This window comes from Cydia strobilella, chromosome 5 (genome assembly GCF_947568885.1).
Source record: "Cydia strobilella chromosome 5, ilCydStro3.1, whole genome shotgun sequence".
Lineage (NCBI taxonomy): Eukaryota > Metazoa > Arthropoda > Insecta > Lepidoptera > Tortricidae > Cydia > Cydia strobilella.
This window is the reverse complement of record NC_086045.1, coordinates 15,239,020-15,252,430: the sequence shown is the minus strand read 5'-3', so window position 1 is coordinate 15,252,430 and position 13,411 is coordinate 15,239,020. Positions and strand designations below refer to the sequence as shown.

Here is a 13,411-nt window from a genome sequence, read left to right as displayed (position 1 = left end):
AAAACAGTAGATTTACTAGATTTTTGTCTGTGGTGTGGTGTGTGGTCGGTGGTCGCAGCCGTCGCAGGCTCAGGATTTTCAGCTTTTAGAGTGAAGTTTTGTTTTTCATTGCTGATTTTAATTTAGTGAAATGATAGACTGGATTTGAAACGTATGTTAGTTTTATGATTACTAATGCAAAAATCAGTGACATATTTTTAAGAGTTTATGTATTAGTTAGTGATAACCTTGATTTTATGCATTCGAATCAGTGCCTTAACTTTGTTCACAGCGATTTCGTTATAATTATCGTAGGAAATACTGATTATCTCATCCCTCATATGCACCGATTCTCTTTCTTAAAAGGATGTAAACGCACAAACGATGAAGTCCAGATTATGTTTATTTTACAAACAAATCTTGCCAGCTTTTATAATTAGAATGCACGAGAGTAATTTAGTTATTATCGGATGTTATGTGTTCTGATTTAAGATCGGCATCACTTACATTTGACATTGAGTGCTTTTTTGTCCTTATTACATTAAAATCTCACTCCTATAATAGTACTCAAAAATGCCAATTTTGGATATGGACAAAATATATCTAGGTTTATGCTGTGAAGAAACATTAAACTTAGAAATTAAAATAATTGTAAGTAGATATACACTTTTTGGAGTTCACGCTGGTTATACTAGCCTACTAAAATCAGTTATCATTTTGTAGATTTCAATATGGGCAGGCCCTACTCTGGTATGATAGGACAATGGATAGCATGAAACACTTGCGATATACACAATGAGTGCCCCAAGCGGGTGTGTCAACTGCAGTGATGGCTCGGAGAAGTCTGACCTGAAGCATGAGGCAGAGTGCTCAGAGGGAGAAGATGCACAAATTAGACTGGCGCCTCATGTGCAGGCATACCTCGCACACAATAGCCCTACAACCAACTGCTGTGGGCTCACCATCCCCATTGCCTTTGAAAGGGCCGCCCCGGGTACATGGTGGAATCCCAGATTTGATTCCAAAATACTTGAAGGCCAATATAGACATAGTTCCTTTAGACAAATAAGATTACGATTCAGGTGAGTTTCAGATATCAGTTAAAATATTTTGGTGTAAAATAAACAAATGCATGAGATGAGAACCCATTTCTAAATGTTATGGCTTCTAATTTTTAAATGTTTCCTCACCAAAAATGTTGTTTTTCTTTTAATTTCAGATTTGCACTTTTATACATTTTGATATTTTCTATATCATGGTTTATCTACTTTGTGGTCCTGGGTTTGAACGGCATGACAGTGAAATGGCCATTTCTGTGTTCTATATTTGCTGGAGTCCTGTTGATAACATCTGTCATGTTGTATGTCACATTTACTAATGTATACAAGGGGTATACATTCAAGATATCCTTGGTTATGGCCCTAGCGCTGTGCACTCTTAGCCTGTCACTTGTGACGCTCACCACACAGGTGCAGACGCATGGGCTGCCTCCCCGCTCGGCCGACATCAGCCAATCAGGACACTTCATCATGTGCATAGAAATCCTTTTAATTATATACACACTTACACCTCTACCACTTTTTGCCTGTGTTATCACTGGGATTTTATATTCAATTGTTTTTGAAGTGTTGAACATTGTGTTGCATCTGACTGAACAGGAATGGCAAGGTCCCGGGCTATTTGTGAGGGTCCTGCTGCAGATGTGTGTGCACATTATCGGAATACATATATATTTAATGACATTTGTCAGAATGCGGGGTACGTTTATGAAAGTAGGCCAGAGTCTGTTGGTGCGAAGGCAGCTAGAAATGGAGAAGCAGTTGAAAGAGAAAATGATACATTCAGTCATGCCTCCAAAGCTTGCGAGCTGCCTGATGGAGGAGCAAGTTTTAGAATCAGAGCCTAATGTGAAGAATCATCATGATCCACTCAATGCGAGGTCTTCTAATCCTGCAGCAGGAGATATTAAGTCACTGTTCCGACCATTTAACATGAGCTGTATGGACAATGTCAGTATTTTATTCGCTGATATTGTCGGTTTTACGAGAATGTCCAGTAACAAAGGTGCTGAAGAGTTAGTAAATATATTGAATGATTTGTTTGAGAAGTTTGATGAGCTGTGTCAGATACACGGCTGCGAGAAGATCTCGACGCTAGGGGACTGTTATTATTGCGTGTCGGGCTGCCCGGAGCCGCGCCCGGACCACGCCACATGCTGCGTAGAGATGGGGATAGGTATGTACAATCACAGACACATGACGCGGTTGTTTACAACAAGGCAGTCGTATCGCTAATATGTTCTAAAATAAAAAATGGCCGCGTAAAACTGCCGATCTGCGAGCTAACTAATCTAGTAAGATACTGCCTTACATATTTTGAATCATGAGTAATCATGACCTACCGACTAATGTTCGATTCGACTTTTTAAATACGTTTGCAGTTGCACACCTTACATATAAAAAAAATTGACAAATTATACGCGAGATTGACGCCCTAAAATATAATTCGTCAAAAAACTCATAATGTATATTAGTAATAGTAGTAAATAATAATAGTAGTAGTAAGTATATAAAATATTCACAGTTGTACATATATGATTTCTTTGTACCACTTAGTCCACTTCATTGGCAGTTGCAGAAAATGGATAGGTGAATGTGTCATTAATTTTGTAGGTATGATAGATGCTATCCAAGAATTCGACAGAGAGCGCGGGGAGGGCATCAACATGAGAGTGGGCGTGCACACAGGCACGGTGCTGTGCGGGATCGTGGGCACCCGCCGGTTTAAGTTCGACGTCTGGAGCAACGACGTCTCCTTCGCCAACAAGATGGAGTCCTCCGGCAAACCCGGACGAGTACATGTCTCTGAAGAGACCACCAGGTTTCTCGGAGGCTCGTATGTTCTCGAAGAAGGCGAGGAAGTATTTGGTAATTATTATCCCTAAGTGCATTTTAATGTCTCCATTGTGATGTCTTAATTATAATCGCGTCAAGATAAAGTTTAACGATGTTAAATAACGGTTATTACACTTAACTGGGCCACAATTCTTCATTGTTTGTAACAGCTTCTCACTTCGCATATTTTGTGTCTAACATAGCTGTCACCCGTTGACCACGAACGCTGTAAAGAGTTCGAAACGTCGGGATGAATTATAAATTCAATATACGCGATATAATCCGTTTTCATAGTTTTATAGCTGTATAAGGTCTAAGTACATAAACTTGATGCATTTTGAGTAGCAAATTTTGACAATACATATTGTGTATGTCCAGGTCATAAAACATACTTCATAGAGGGCCGTCAGCTGAGCTCACCGTATGACCACGAGCAGTGCCTCCCGCCCTCCAACCCCGTCAACTTGCGCTTCATTATATCCCCCGCAGCATCCCCTCAGTCCGTCCTTTCTTTCATGCAACCCCCGCGCTCCCCCCAATCTCCGCAAGGCTTTAATGACGCTCGGAAATCGGACAACTATCTGTCGCCAGCACCCTTCCATTTCCGTGCTAAGGCTAGTTCGCTGCCCAGTATATTGGACTCCGACGAAATGGATGAAAAAAGGGAGAAAGGGTTTCCGGAGAGAACCGACAGCTCATCTAAAAGTCCTACGTCTATAGGTAAGTTGAAATTATGTTTAGTCGATCCTTCCGTTTCCTAACATTTTTCATTTTCCAAAAGTGCAAGCGACGTCGGCATATATCAGATATTAAATCATATATTTGAAATAAGTCAATATACAGTCATAGAATAATATTATCACGGCGCGGTCGTGATACGCTGTTATAGTCGAACAAACTCAGATTATATTTCGGAACACATTCTGTAAATATTGTCATTAGGTATATCGGTTTCGTGTGCTTGCTTGGTGTGTTTTTCCATAACCGGTGTTATAAGTTCGAAAGTAACTGGCTAAACTATTAAGTATATTATTTCGAAAACCCTGGGAATGGAAATGAAACTTGACTGAATCCCACAGGGGCAGCCTCTACAGCTAACACGATATAAATTTAACCCGAGCAAAGCAAAAAGTCATTGTATCAGACCAAGGCTCTGATAAGAATGATGACTCTCCAAAGGTGATTCTATACTCTATACAAACATAGATGAAAAAATGAACTTATTTCATTGATAAGCTTTGTTTACAAGATTTGAGTGATGGGTGTTAAAAATAGAATCACTAATTTACAAAGCCATGTTGCCATTTAGTAAACACTTGCAGCCGCACGCACTATCGTAGCGCGTGTCATAGAGGTGAAGGACTTCAAACGTTTCCAAGCCAAGTCCATGGACGAACATTATTGCGAATAAACTGCTCGAGATCAACTCTATCGTTACACTTAGGTATTATGTCTTCAAATGTAAACCGTAAAGCTAAACCATTAAGGTTGTGTTTATCATGACAGGCGAATCGTTACGTTGTCAATACAATCAAATTGAAATACACGTGCTTATATTCTAACTGAGAGTTCAAATAGTTCAGGTGTCAATAAGATAAGCGGTTATTCGATAATTAATTGTCATAACACGCCGCCGTTATGGATAAAGCCAAACCTTAAGTTGATGCCCAAATTTCAACATATTGACCTAATCGCATGAACCAGAAGTAATTGCTAAGATTTTCGATTACATATGTGATATTTATGAATGTTTGTATGTCTGTTTTCTTTGGGTCATTCAGAAACCCAGAGTGTCGAGTTTGTCTCAGACCCAATTTGTCTCAGTAACGAGTATGGCATGCTGTTATGCATAAAAATATTAAACCAGTGTGTATGCCCGTAAATTCGATAGACCTTATCTATCTATTTATATAGCGAAACCAATTGTAACAAACAGACGCTTATTATATTATTTAGTTCCATAAATTAGGCATTACCGTAACGTATATAATATTATAATATATAATCAGTCGGGTATACCTACAAACATTTTCTTTAACTCTTTTAAGGAAGTTACGGCAAGTACGCGAGTAAGTTGAAGAATTGGAAGGTGTCTAAATTCTTAAGAAAACATTCCGATACCCCATTGCACGCAATAAAAAAGCAAGAATTAAATGATGCCGACAAAACATTTAATTTACTATCGTGCGGCGACGCGCCGTCGAGCAACGGTTACCAGCAAGTGCCTATAGTGATAGAGGTTCAGGACACTAAGGCCAGGCCGACCAGCAGCAAGCTCAACACGCCGGTGAATCCCGACATGGTGTCGTTTGAGAAGGAGATCATCGATATTCGGTCGTACCTGAGCCAGTCAAGGAGTAACATGTCGCCGTTCGCGAGAAGTAGCAGCTATAGATCGCAGTGCGGAAGGCCTACTAATATTGACGTAAGTTGAACTTAACTATATTCGCTTGGGTACTTTTGCTAAGATCAGGTACATATAAACTTGACAAAATGCTATTACGTTGCTATCTTTCTATAGGTACGTTCAAGTGGGAGCCTAGCCAAGATGACAATCGTTTGCAGAAAGCGAAACGAAACGCTATTGTCTCTCTATCACTCTCCCATATTAGTGCGATAGACAGCTAGCGTTTCGTTTCTCTGCGAAAAATTGTCACCTTGGCTAGGCCTCCTGTTGTAATATCGTCGGTTAGCAACGATACTCATAGAAACAGAGAAATATAAGTAAAGGAAGAGTGGTAACTCCATACATCAGGTTTCACGCTTTATTTCGTAGTCGACATCTAGCGTCAAGTAGCGGAACTCGTAGTACTGCTACTCGACAATATAGATGTCGCGGCAAACAAAAAGTCTAATGCTCAACGATTTTCAGCTAATATTATAACCAGAGTAACCGAAACTCTATTTTCAACTCCTTCTGCTTTTAATATTAGTTGTAAATTGTTGAACAATACACTTTTCGTCAGTCGCGACACATTCGACATCTAGTGTCGAGTAGCAGTACTGAGAGTTCCGCTACTCGACGCTAGATGTCGACTACGAAATAAAGCGCGTTTTGGTAAGAAAACTGATGTATGGAGTTATCACTGTTTCTTCACTTATATTTCTCTATGATAGAAGCAACGAGTACCTACATAAACAATTCATATCTGCCATGCGCTTGTATCATTACTTCTCTCTCCTTGTTGGTGGATTGAGGCTGGGAGAAGCGTATTTTACTTGTCAACCCTAGAGCCAAATGAGCCATGTGTCAGAGCAATGAGCTCTCAATCTCGATTCGTCATCGGTTTTGTACGACGTACATTCATTATCTGTTCGAAGTACATTTCGGAGCAGAAGTAGCTATTTCAGCGGGTGAGGTGTTCTAAATCAACACAACTGCTGTTAAGATATTAAGAGAATGTTGCAATTACCACACTTGACATACTGATATTTAAACGTCGCTCAGTAGTGAACTATGAAATTTCCCTTATGCCGGCTGTACACACTCATCGAGAGACTCCGAGGCAGACCGAGACCGAGTGTGTACAATGTACAATAGAGTTGTGCGTGCTCGTTCACTGAAAAGATCGCTCCAAACTAGTACAATCTCACAAATGTACTAGTTCTGTCTTTTAGTACATATAGTACAGTAGTACACCGAGAGAAACTGAGCACAATAATGCAACGGAATGGTTTGCGCGGACGTTTTGTAAAGTAGTATAATAAAATAAAATAAACTCGCTTACTCCCGGGCAGTTGCAATGGAGTGTGCTGTCTCAATCATATTAGCTGAGAGACGTTCGGGCGTCGTCGCACGCGCTCGGCGTTAGTTCGGTCTTATGACTCGGATCGTTTTGCTGTCAATGCCACTTCTCGCTCCCGTTCCGTTTCCCGTGTAGTGTACTAAAATGTACTTAGAGCTGGATCATTAGATTATGGAATAGTTCGGTCTAGTACAACGGACGGAATAGTGTCTTTGACTTTAGTACATGCACTACACAAGCCTAAAGTCGTCGTCAATAGAACTTGCAAACAATGTAAACAAATATGACAGATTTTGTTAGCGTTTGACACATAACCAACATATTTACGAAGGTTATTTTCGTTGAAATATTAATTATTAACACTTAATTTGTATAAATAAAATATTTAAGTATATAGACTATTGATAAGGTCATAGTTGTCCTATTAAAGAGCGAGATTACGAAGTAATGAGAGTAAAACGGTTTGTTTACATTGTTTGCAAGTTATATTGACGACGACTTTAGTGTACATACTGCTCCCTCCTCGTCTCGTTCTTATACTCGTCTCACCCTTCTTCGATTAGGTTGGACTGTGTACAGCCGGCATAACAATAAAATTTAGCGAACGTTTTAACGGTGACAGATAGTTTTGTGCAACCGACGGGCATCTGGCCCGCTTAACAACTTGTGACTGGCCGTGGTTATATCTTATATTGACAAAAAACCAAACCGTCTGTCACCGTTTTACCGTTCGCTAAATTTTATTGTATGGAAAGTTTCATAGTTCTCTGCTGCTTGACGTTAATCAGTCTGTTAATTGTTGTTGGTGCAACTGCCCCTAAGCCTCGCTTGCGCCTAATAGAGCAAAAAAATTTTCACGAAAAATTACAACAATAGGGGGGTAGCATTATGTACATTTCTAGACGCGGGTTATGTTTTAGATCCCCGTGTGCCGCGCGCGCAGCTCGACGCTGGCCACGCAAGGGGAGCTGCGCGCGTGCTTGCGCAACCGGCAGGAGGACTCCGTCAGCCTGTGCCCGTCCGTCAACAGCCGCAAGGACAGCGGCATACGGAGCACCAGCCGCCGGTCTAGTATACAGCAGCAGGTACCCATTTTCACTCGCTCTTACCCGACGGCCACCAAACGCACGCTATGTTTGTTTTAAGAGGGGGCTAACTCAAAATTGTAGTTGTTATATTGATTTGTTACACATTGTAATCAAGGGCAAATACCAAGAAAAAATTAACATAGAAACTAAATTATATTTGCAAAGACAGACTTACCAAAACCTTACTAGGTTAAAGAAGATAATCACGAAAACGTCTAATTTTCATATAATTTCAGTTGTGTATCGTTACCCTGAATACCATGGAAGTATAATTTTAAAGTATAAAATAGCTAGTGATATAGCCGAGCGACGTCACTGGCAAAATTTTAAACTGTATACCTATATTTTCGGAGTAATGAAAGTAAAACATTTTAACCCTTTTTATTTGTGCAACCGAGGGTCGATCTTACATTACGATGTTACATTTAACTCGGATATTTCCGAGCCTACAAAAAATATAGTCCAAATTAAACCAAAAAGAAAAACATGTTGAGAGAAGAGAATGAGTGAATTATAATTTCAGATATTTGCCCTGAACCACACGGCGATACCGGTGTCGCAGCACGACATGATGCAGCACCGCGTGTCCGGCTACTACACGTCCTCGCAGTCCTCGCTCAACGAGCCCTCCGGGGGGGCGCGGGGGGCGCGGGGGGCGCGCCTGCCGCCGCCGCTCAACGACCAGCAGGTGCACTCCTTGCAGAAGCTGCGCAAGCAGTCCGACCTGCAGCTCATCCGCTGCGTGCAGGACAACGCCAGGTCGGGCATCAACTACTTCGTCCAACCGCCCCTCAACAGATTCACTCTCTTCTTCAAGGCGCCAGAGATAGAGGCGCAATATCGCGACAAAGCGCACCGAAGCGACGATTGCGAGGATTTCCCTCCGACTCTGACCACTTCAAGATTTAACACCGCTTTAGATATTCTTGTTTCTGCTATAATCTTCTTAGCCGTTTCCGTTTCGATATTTGTTTTGTATCACGCGTGGAGACAGTGGATCGGGTGGTTCGCGCTCTTCACTGCCATAGAGGCTATAACGATATCCTGCTGCGTCTACCGACACTACTTGAAATGGAAGACGAAAGGGAACCCTCCCGTCACGGTCAACATCCGGCGGTCCGTGAAGATATTTAGGAAATTAACGGATTGGTTCCCGTGGCATTTATCGGGCGGGCTGCTAATCAGCCTGCCGATTCTGGCTATTTTAATAAATTTCTCCTGTAATTACACGACGATGCCCATTCTGAAAGGAGAGCAGTCCTTTTACGTGTATCTGTTGTGCATTAGCATAGTCCACTTTTGTAATTTCACCCAAATGAACTGGCTGGTGAAGAACACTTTGGTGACTGTATATGCTGGCCTCTTCCTGTTCCTCGCCGTGCTCGGATGTCACGAAGTAAATACTCAATATTTAGACGCTGATATTATGCGGCCTTCAGTACTAGCCGCTACTTATAATACCTCATTAAACGCAACCAATGACTATCCTGACGACTGGTTAGAGAACAGTACCGAGACCGGCGAAAGCATGCTGCACAAGATGCATTTAACGGAGCTTTATTTAGACATAGTTTTGCTGCTGATGCTGGTATGGTTTCTCAATAGAGAGTTTGAGATCAGCTATCGCCTCAGTTTCTACAGCAACGTTGTAGCCAACCGGGATAAGCAGAGGGTTCAGAACATGCGAAACCAAGCGGACTGGCTCCTCCACAACATCATCCCGCGCCACGTCGCCGACCAGCTCAAGAACACCGCCAAGTATTCTGAAAACCACAAGGACGTCGGTATTATCTTCGCTAGCATAGTCAATTTCAATGAAATGTACGACGAGTCCTACTTAAAGGGAAAGGAATACCTTAGAGTTCTGAACGAGCTAATCGCGGATTTCGACGAGCTATTAGAGAGACCGGAGTTTAGGCACGTGGAAAAGATCAAAACTATCGGGAGCACGTTTATGGCGGCTAGCGGACTCAATCCAGACTTGAGGCACTCTTCCCGCGGCTCGCACGATCATCTCTACCAGCTGATGGACTTTGCTTTAGAAATGCAGAAAGTTGTAGACAACTTTAATCAAGATTTGCTAGAGTTCGATTTCATTCTTCGGATCGGATATAACTTTGGGGATGTTACGGCTGGGGTTATCGGCACTACCAAATTGTACTATGACATTTGGGGCGACGCGGTGAACATCGCGTCTCGGATGGACTCGACGGGAGTCGTGAAGCGTATCCAAGTGGGCGAGGCGTGCATCCCCGTCTTGTCACCCATCTACGAGTTCGAACAGCGCGGCAGCGTGTACGTGAAAGGCAAAGACGATATGAACGTATATCTCTTAGTCAGAAAAAAATAACTCTAGGTGAAACAAACTATTTATAATGGAAAGTAGAATCTGTGATTTAATTATATATTTGTTACTACGTAGGTAACGTAATGAGGTTACAGTTTAAGAGATGCTTGGGTCATGCACAAATTTAGGTTCTAATAGGGAGTATTACTGCAATGTTCTGCCGCCAGAGTGTAGCATAGTGCACATACTAAATCATAGAGTAACTTTTGTTATCTGCCTCTCTATCGATCGAACATGCAAGTGATAGAGAGGTAGAAACCAAACTTCCGATTTTCGTGTTTCGCGGCAGACCCTGTGATTGTGCTAGTGACGCCCTCTACGCAGAGTTTTGCGTAATATTCCCTATTGGATTGGATTTTTCTGTTCCCGCATGTTCTGAACATTGGTGAAACAATTATCCATAATTTTGGTACAGGCCAAAATTACGTCGGTTTGGTCGTACAACTCTCAATCAGAAAGTGTGCTTAACTTTTGGGAACAGAAGAAAGAACTTTTGTTTTAAAAGCCTGTGTATGGTCCGCTTATTTATTTTGTGCATTACGTGATATAATGGCTTAAAGAAATACTCCAAATGTATAAAGGCTATTAATTTATTGTTATTTGGCTTAAACCCAGCACTCACTACCCTGCTTGCAGTCATACTATAGCGGGAGGCAGCCCTGCTAGAGAGAGATGGTAATATTATTAATTACTATGTTAGTTTCTCACTTTAGCAGGCACGCAGGATCGTGTGTGGGTTTTAGGTGTTAGCGTGTTGAGTGGCAGCGTGTGTGACGCATGTTTGTGTGGAGTGAAATAAATCTCCTTGCCGCATTCTCTAATCTGTGACCAGTGCTCTAGTCCACTATGAAATTACTGTACATCTGACTAAATATTATTTACCCGTCATATGTATTTGACCGTAGTTAATTATTAATGAGGAATATTAACAATTCTTCCAAAGGGTAGCTAAATGATTTGTACCTATTAATAAGATGAAAATCGTGTTAACTGAACTACGAATGCGTAATATAATGGCAACGAATGGTATGGGTTGTGGGTAAAACCTGACTGTTAGCCGTGTCGATGTATCATGTCGTACTTAAATCCGATTTAGATTGTTTATGTAAAATGTACGCCGTTCCGAAGCTAATAACGTTTTCCTCTAGCTTAGAGAGTAATATTGTAAAATTAGTAGCAAATTATCCGTCGATGTGCAATGCCTTAGCTTTGGCTCGCCCTGTTTCAAAAGTAGAAGCATGTTCTATATATTCAATAATACGATTATTCAAGTAACTTAATATTTAGTGATTAATATATTACAATCAACTAGCACAATTTCAATAATGCACAGGGTTGCTGCGTTTATTGCCATAAAAGTGTATTTACGTACATATGATATCCGAAGACGGTTTGTGACTTCGGTAATGAGTTTTTTGTGTAATTGTGTATGTCAAGTACGATGAGATGTACTTATACTTATGTATATTGCCCGAAAAAGATATTCTAAAGCGAAATTTTTACAACCGCGTGTCTTCTCATTACATAACTTGTAAGAGTTATTTAAACTTATGATGAAAGCCTTGACTGTACATTCCACTTGTATTTATGATATTGCCTTAGAATGTCTATTTTCTACTAGGGAAACGAATAATTTGTAGAATGGATTTTTTCAGAGGGGACGGTATTTTTACTGAATGTTGGACCAAAACTGGATTATTAGACGCAATTAGCTCTCTTTAAATGTTATTACCTCTTCGGTAATATTATTATATTTGCTCTTGGTACATTACAAATTCGAAGATGTACTGCTATATTTATAAGTAAAAACCTTCTTGTGATACGTGAAAATTGATATATATGACTAATTGACTATAATATTGAAGGAAAACTTTTTTCTTTATATACATGATTTCCAGTCAAACATCGTAAAATAATAAAAGATATCATTTAATCTTTCGTATTACTTATAACCTCACCTTTCATTACGGAACTAACTTGGTGTCTGGTAGATTGAACTTTCCAAAAAAATATATTCTACGATTTTTATAAAAAAACATACAAAACATAAGTATTGTTTGTGTGTGTGTGTGTGTGTGTGTGTGTGTGTGTGTGTGTGTGTGTGTGTGTGTGTGTGTGTGTGTGTGTGTGTGTGTGTGTGTGTGTGTGTGTGCGTGCGTGCGTGCGTGCGTGCGTGCGTGCGCGTGCGGGTGCGGGTGCGTGTGCGTGTGCGTGTGCGCGCGTGTGTGTGTGTGTGTGTGTGTGTATAAGTGGTTTCATTTCTTCGTATATTTTCAATACTCTAAAAAACCTTACAAAATTGTTGAAAAATGTACACGTTCTAATTAACGCGGACCTAAGCGGAACTCATTGGGCAATGTCAACATTGTCAACATAAAGATCCGCTATGATAAAGTTAATTGTTTTGCTTTATATATTTTGGCGCAGAGTTTGAGACAACACAGCTGCCACCCGCGGTAATTAAAGAGTTAGCCTGTTTGATCAACCACAGTCTTGTTATTAATTGAGAGCCTTAATTTATCTCTGCGAAAGATACTTTCAAGGACTTTGCTCTTATGACTCTACCCACGGACGCTACCTAACATAATTACTTTATGACCTAACGTACTTACGTACGTACGAACGTACTTAAAGGTCTTGTTCTAGTACCTAAAGTTACGTTAGTGTGAATTATTGGATTAAACGTCTTATTACCTAAGATGTTTAAATAGTAGTGTGACTACTTGTAAAAACACAAATTAAAAATATTTTCATAAGAAAATAATTTAATTCGTTCGTATTTCTTTTATGGTATCCATTAGCAGATTAGTTTGATGAATACCATGTTCCATTTAACAATAATAAATACATAAATCAATTTTATAGGACATTACTACACAAATTGACTAAGTCCCACAGTAAGCTCAATAAGGCTGTGTTGACAACGATTTATTTAAAGTCGTGAATAGAACTTGCCAATAATGTAAATAAATATGACAGATACGACTGATTCATCAACGCAGAGCCGAAACTACAAACGATAGAGATAAGAAGCGATTTTGAGAAATTCCACCCCTAAGGGTGTTAAAAAGGGGATGAAAGTTTGTATGGGGTTCAAGTTTTATTTTAAGTTAGGAGTGAAATTTTGTAAAAAGGTACTTTAGTAAAAAGAGAAAACTAATTTCAGCGTTTTTGAAAATTCATCCCCTAAGGTGGTGAAAAAGGGGTTGAAAGTTGGGGGGGGGAGGGGATTTTTTTGAACGCGGGACTTGAATCCTTGTATAAAGGCATATTATTAGAATACAAGAAAAGTAATTTCAGCGTTTTTGAAAATGCCTCCCCCAAAGTGGCGAAAAGGGGTTGAAAATTTGTAAGGAG

The 13,411-nt window shown here is 40.4% G+C and overlaps 1 protein-coding gene across 1 annotated transcript; it reads left to right on the top strand.

The window, feature by feature from the left end:
• Positions 1-13: 13 nt before the first annotated feature.
• On the top strand, positions 14-11,969 carry LOC134741450 (adenylate cyclase type 9). Its single transcript, XM_063674230.1, has 8 exons — positions 14-151; positions 703-1,061; positions 1,199-2,214; positions 2,652-2,906; positions 3,252-3,593; positions 4,922-5,298; positions 7,540-7,704; positions 8,231-11,969. The coding sequence occupies exons 2-8, from the start codon at positions 775-777 to the stop codon at positions 10,055-10,057; spliced, it is 4,269 nt and encodes a 1,422-aa protein (XP_063530300.1). The 5' UTR covers positions 14-151; positions 703-774; the 3' UTR covers positions 10,058-11,969.
• Positions 11,970-13,411: the final 1,442 nt, after the last annotated feature.

Excerpts from the sequence above, each read along its gene's own strand:
- LOC134741450 (XM_063674230.1), top strand. The coding sequence starts at position 775 with ATGAGTGCCCCAAGCGGGTGTGTCAACTGCAGTGATGGCTCGGAGAAG. Across the intron at positions 2,215-2,651 it reads CTGCGTAGAGATGGGGATAG|GTATGATAGATGCTATCCAA; the intron begins GTATGTACAATC and ends TTAATTTTGTAG. Across the intron at positions 2,907-3,251 it reads AGAAGGCGAGGAAGTATTTG|GTCATAAAACATACTTCATA; the intron begins GTAATTATTATC and ends GTGTATGTCCAG.